The sequence below is a fragment of the Pundamilia nyererei genome, unplaced genomic scaffold, assembly GCF_000239375.1.
Source record: "Pundamilia nyererei isolate P.nyererei 1_Seehausen unplaced genomic scaffold, PunNye1.0 scaffold00331, whole genome shotgun sequence".
Taxonomy (NCBI): domain Eukaryota; kingdom Metazoa; phylum Chordata; class Actinopteri; order Cichliformes; family Cichlidae; genus Pundamilia; species Pundamilia nyererei.
Window position 1 is genome coordinate 60,677 of NW_005187732.1, and position 5,802 is coordinate 66,478.

Consider the following 5,802-nt stretch of genomic DNA (forward strand, 5'->3'; position numbering starts at 1 on the left):
TAAGGATTATTTTGAACTGTGACCCATTCAAATCTACTCTAATGAGCCGTCACTTCAGCACAGCTAACATTCATCTACTTTTAACATCAAAGTGTAAACTTGACAGTTGCCCCGAAGAAGAGTCAGAGCTGTGCTATGCAGTTGTGAGTCACGGTCTCCGTCCCATTGAACTGTAAGCTGCTGACACAACTTTGAGTTTTTAACAAGTTCGAGTGGCTTGTGGCAACGACACTTCCCAGAACTTCAAGTGAAGCACACACACACGCAGCAGAACTGAAAGAGAAGGAAAGAGGGAAAGCGAAAGTGCGAGTTCCCGACACAAAAAAAGACACGCACACACATTCACACCCATTCATAAATTTGGTACACGCAGACATATTGAGCAGGTTACAACAGGTAGGATGTAATCTAAAAGGAAAATAGAGCTTAGTGGTAGTAAAAGAGCACGAGCTCGGGTGCAGCACAGCAAACCGGTGGTTTTGTTTTCTCTTTGTCAGAATGAGAGTAATTAAACACATTTATGAGCGTGAACCGACGGACGAATCAGATTAGTGACATGACAGGAGAACAAATGCTTCTTTTTACTGCACAGAAACCTGAATTTGTACTACTCAACCTGTTGGTTAAATAGGACTCTGTGGCTTAGGCTCATCCTCATGTCCACTCATACTTTTTTGGAATTGGAAATGGCAAATTTGTTTAAGATAGTATTAGGAAAAAAATTGACCTAGGCTAAAGAAAATTGTACAGAAATATATATACATATGAAGCATAATTATCAAATGTATCAAATTATCAAACGAAACTGCAGATCTCATGTGACGGGAGAAATTTTAAAACTATGAGCCAAGTAATCTGGCTGGAATACAGAAGTGCAAAGTTTAGCAAGATAAGACAAGAGGAACCTATTAAAGGTCTCACAAACAACCAAAGCAGGTGACCAGCGAAGTGAACGCAACACAGGAAGCGTGCTAAGATGCGGCATTCCCACCGTGCTTAAAGATGCACATCAACAGATTAACTGTATGTACAACTGTGTGCCACTGCTTATCAAAATCACCAGCATATGACGATGCACTATAACTTAGTTCCATTTAGCTCTTCATGTAACTAGTAGCTAACATTATTTCAGTATTTTAGAGAACACCACCACCTGAATACTTTCTGCTTCAATGGATGGGTTTCAAATCACAGTAAGAAATCTTGAACACCACATTTTTACAATAACCCTTCATAACTGTAAATGCATGTATGACCTTGAAACAGTTTTCAGGGCTACGTGCTGTTAGGCTTGTGTGTAAGCACGCGGTCATCAAAGATACTTTAGAAATCTGACTGAGTGCTCTGGGAAGCGTGTCCGTGTGTGCGGATGTGTACCCTGACCTGTGGAATTTGCACCCGCCCCCCAGGGGAGAAAAAAAAGACAGGCAAGTACAGATTGAAAACAAATGCGTCTGTGTGTGTGCGTGTGTATATGTGTGTGTGGATGGCAGACAGGAAAGGGAGGGCTGATAGGGAGGGCAAAGCAGAGGGAGTGAAAGTCCTTCTCCTAAAGCAGGCTATTTACAAGAAACGCCTGCAAGCATGCTGCCAGATTACACAATACGCACGCGCGTGCACGCGCACACATACACACATTGCTCATCAAACAGGCTGTGTGTGAAAAGGAGACAGAAAGTGACAGAGTCAGAGGATGACAATGGAAGGAAGCAGAGGGGGAAAGGAGTCAGACCTCATGAAGTTCATCTGCTCTCTCTGTCTGTTTTCTGCGGCTCTTCCTCGCCGCATCCCTGTTCTTCTCCCGTCTTTTTGTCCCTCTGGGTCCCATCTGTTGTCCCCCTCTTTCTCTCTCCTGCCAAAACAACGACAGAATTAAGGAGAAATATCTGGGGTTAATTAGACCGCACAGTGACACAGTGGGCGTTCAAGTATGCACTTCTTTTTTGACTTTGGCTTGTATCGATTTCATTTCGATACCGCGTTTTTGTTTTAAAGCTATAACATGACATACAAGGTCATGAGACAAACCAATCACATGAGACAGTGCGTGTGGCCCTTCAAAATAAAGCGGGTCAATAATACGTGAAGTGCTTTGATGCAGCGCGTGATGCGAAGCAAAGGCGAGGGCTGACAAACCATATGACAAATAACAAGGAAGATTCTTTTTATTGCACACAATAATTATTATAGTCTTTATTAGACTACACCTTCCATTCATTTCATGAGTTCAATTTTCACTCAGCACAGCTGTTGCTGACTGTTCTACAGGCAGTATATACAATCTGTGTATACTTTGCAAACACACACACGATAACTGCAGTAAATAACCTGAGCCGGACGTGAACTGAGGGTTCAGGGCACCAGAGGTGGAAGACCAATACTCAGTTTAAAAACTAATAACAATAATGATAATTAAGATACTAATAATTTAAATGAAATTTAAATAAATCACTTATTTTACAAACAGATCTGTTTGGAGGGCTTAAAGTGGATCTGAGCTGATAAATAGTGGTTTTAGAGGCAGTGGATGATGATTATAACTAGCATGACTAATAATTAATACTATATATTGCTATATATTGCTGTATATTACTATACAATAATGATAATAATTATAACTTTAGCTTTAATAATATATCATTTTTATTTACAGTGTAAAAAGGAAAAAAGCCAGAGATTCATTAATCAGAAGAGGATCTGACTCAATATAAACAGTGAATGGGTGTTATACCTGTTGTAGCCCATAATCATAACCAATATCGGTGTGACTTTTACATCACATTAGTTTACTCTTAGCATCAACAGCGTGAAAAGGTCCATAGGATGACCTGAATACGGGGATTTGATGATCGAGTCAAGAGACGAGAAAGAGGAACTTACCGATCCTGCAGTACTGCTGGGGCTGGCGGACTCGGACCCGGACCCGGAGTCCATGTATAACGGGGACATCTTGACCCACGCTCCTGCAGCAGACTGGCTCACCTGTCGGCTGGTCGCCTGCGGCAGCACGAGGCTTTCACCTGTCTTGGACCATGAGTGCAGCACGGGAAGCCGTATCCATTCATACGCGATTATCGGGATATCAGGACAGAGCAGGAGTGCAGGTCACAGAGCAGGTAATGCTGGGACCTGTTGCCGTGCTACTGACTAACATCGGATGTGTTGCTTGGTGACTGTGTGGCGCTGACTGAGGCGCTCAGTCGCTTTATCTGATGACTTATGAGTTCAGCAGGTTTGGCAACAGATGATGCAACATGATGCTGCGGTTCTCTTTCTCTTTCGGTTTCTCTTTATTTTAAACTGACCCGTTGCCTTGCAAAGCTGGAGGGGGTGGGCGTGCTGCTTTCACGTGCAGCATGTTAGTTTCACTCCCCACACGTGCTTACAAAGTGCATTCGATTTATCGCTCACACACGCACATTGTTGTGCAGCTTCACGTCACGCAGTAAATCCGTGTTTTTCTGCTAACATCTCTGACATGTTAGCTTCATACTTTTAAGGTCCGGATTGTGAAAAGACCAACGTGTGAAATCCTAATTTCCGACAGCACGTGAATGCGTTATGTTAAATGGCTGGGGAAAGTTTCACAGGGGCAGGAAGCGCTCGGGTCTGCTGACCATATATAGACTAAGGTGTCTCCTTCCCCACATGCAGGGAATTTCTAAAGCGGATTGCCAGGAAATTGCTGTCCAAGCCTCCAGAAACAAGCCAGCGCTTGGAAGAGTTCTCGGCAGAAAATGATGTAACTTTCCACAGAAACATTTGAGCTCTGATGGCTTCAGGTCTTCTAAGCCGAGAAGAAAATGGCTAACTCATGGGATTTTCAGAGATACCTGATCCAGCCTGTAGGCTGAAGGGTTTGTTTGTTTTGTCTGCATGTCATTGCACATGTGTATAGTGACAATAAAATGCATTCTATTCTATTTTCTTTCTCTCCTTTAAACTTAGCTTAATATTAGAAGCTGCCCTTATTTACTTTTTTACACTATTGTCTCAAATTTGAAATGTAACATTTTATCTCTGAGATGTCAAACATTTGGTCAAAGGACCAGACCAGACTCACCAAGGGATCCAATCCAGCTCACTGCAGGGCTTGAAGGGCTGGAAAGTTTAAAATACAACGCATCTGGGAAGTGTTCACAGCACTTCACTTGTTCTACTTTTTGCATTGTTACAGCCTTATTCCAAAATGAATACATTCATTTTTCTCACTTTGTAAATATGGGGTATTGTGATTGGAAAAATTAATGTAATCCTTTTTTTTAGTGTAAGGCTGTAAAGTGACAAAATGTAGAACAAGACAAGTGCTCTAAATACATCCACTGTATGATATATTCGGTTTTTCCTAAAAAAACAAAACAAAAACAAAACAAAAAAAACCCCCCAAATGCTGCTATTCCTGGTGTTAAAGAGTGAAAATGTTTTCCAGCTGAAGTGGTGAGGGAAAGTACCAACAAGGTAGGTGGTGTATCCTCTTGACAGGAAATTAGAAAGGGAAAGTTGGTGGCGAATTAAAGACATACGGGAAAGCATTTGAAGGAAGAGTCTAGAAAAAAAAGAAAAAGACAAAAAAAAAGTGGGAAATGAACAAAGTGCAATGAAGAACTGAGAAGCTAAGTGTACAGCAAGAAAAAATGTTTAGAGTGCATTGAATTTGAGTCTCAGCAATAAAGGAAGGCGAAAATAACTTGTCAAGTGGCTAGACAGAGATCGAGCTGGAAAGGATGTGCAGCAGGTTGGGGTGATTAAGGATAGAGTTGGAAATGTGCTAATGAGTCAAGTCAGGGTGTTGACAAGATGGAAGAAATACTTTTGAGGAACTGATGGGTGTAGAAAATGTAAGAAAGAGTAAGATGGGTGGAACATGGATAAGAAAGGATGAAGTGAGGGCAGCTATGAAGAGAATGAAGAGTGCAAAGGTGGTTCATCCAAATGACATACACTACCAGTCAAAGGTTTGGACACACCTTTCCATTTAATGGTTTTTCTTTATTTTTACTACTTTCTATATTGTAGATACATCAAATGTTATTAAGCAAGATATATGGAATTATGTAGCAAAGAAAACATTGATAAAAAGCTCTAAATATGTTTTATATTTTAGATTCCTGAAAGTAGCCACGCTTTTCTTTGTTGACAAATGTTTTTTCTATCACAGGTCTGCCTCGTCAGGGTTCATTTGTGGAATTTCTTGCCTTCTTAATGCGGGGTTGGGACCATCAGTTGTACTGTGCAGAAGTCAGGATGGTACACAGCTGACTGTCTTATTTGACAACTGTTAGAATTCATTTTACGGCAACCAATCGCATAAGTAAAGTGCAACGATAGTCTGTAATTTCTTTAAGATCTGAATCTAAGTCAGTCAAAATTTGAATGTGTCCCAAAGTGGAGTTACAAAAACCATCAATCGCTCTGGTGAAACTGGCTCACACGAGGACCGCCCAGGAAAGGAAGACTAAGAGTCATCTCTGCTACTGAGGATAAATTCATCTGAGTCAGCAGCCTCAGATTAGAGCCCAGATAAATGCCACACAGAGTTCCAGTAGCAGACACATCTCTACATCAACTGTTCAGACTGCACGAATCAGGCCTTTATGGTCAAATAGCTGCTAAGAAACAACTCCAAAGAAAAGCAACAAGCAGAAGAGATTTGTTTGGGCGAGGATACAGAAGGATTCAATTCAATTCAATTCAATTTTATTTATATAGCGCCAAATCACAACATAAGTCGCCTCAAGGCGCTTCAGAGATACAGAGAAAAACCCAACAATCATATGACCCCCTATGAGCAAGCACTTTGGC

At 41.3% G+C, this 5,802-nt stretch overlaps 1 protein-coding gene across 1 annotated transcript in view; it reads right to left on the reverse strand.

Moving 5' to 3' along the window:
• Positions 1 to 3,224, reverse strand: part of batf2 (basic leucine zipper ATF-like transcription factor 2) — a 7,241-nt gene extending 4,017 nt beyond the window's left edge. Inside the window, exons 1-2 of the mRNA XM_005751863.1 lie at positions 2,881 to 3,224; positions 1,733 to 1,852 (exon numbers count right to left, since the gene is read on the reverse strand). Coding sequence (XP_005751920.1) covers positions 1,733 to 1,852; positions 2,881 to 2,949 — 189 coding nt within the window. The 5' untranslated portion in view covers positions 2,950 to 3,224. The remainder of the gene's footprint in view (positions 1 to 1,732; positions 1,853 to 2,880) is intronic.
• Between the last annotated feature and the right edge of the window lie 2,578 nt (positions 3,225 to 5,802).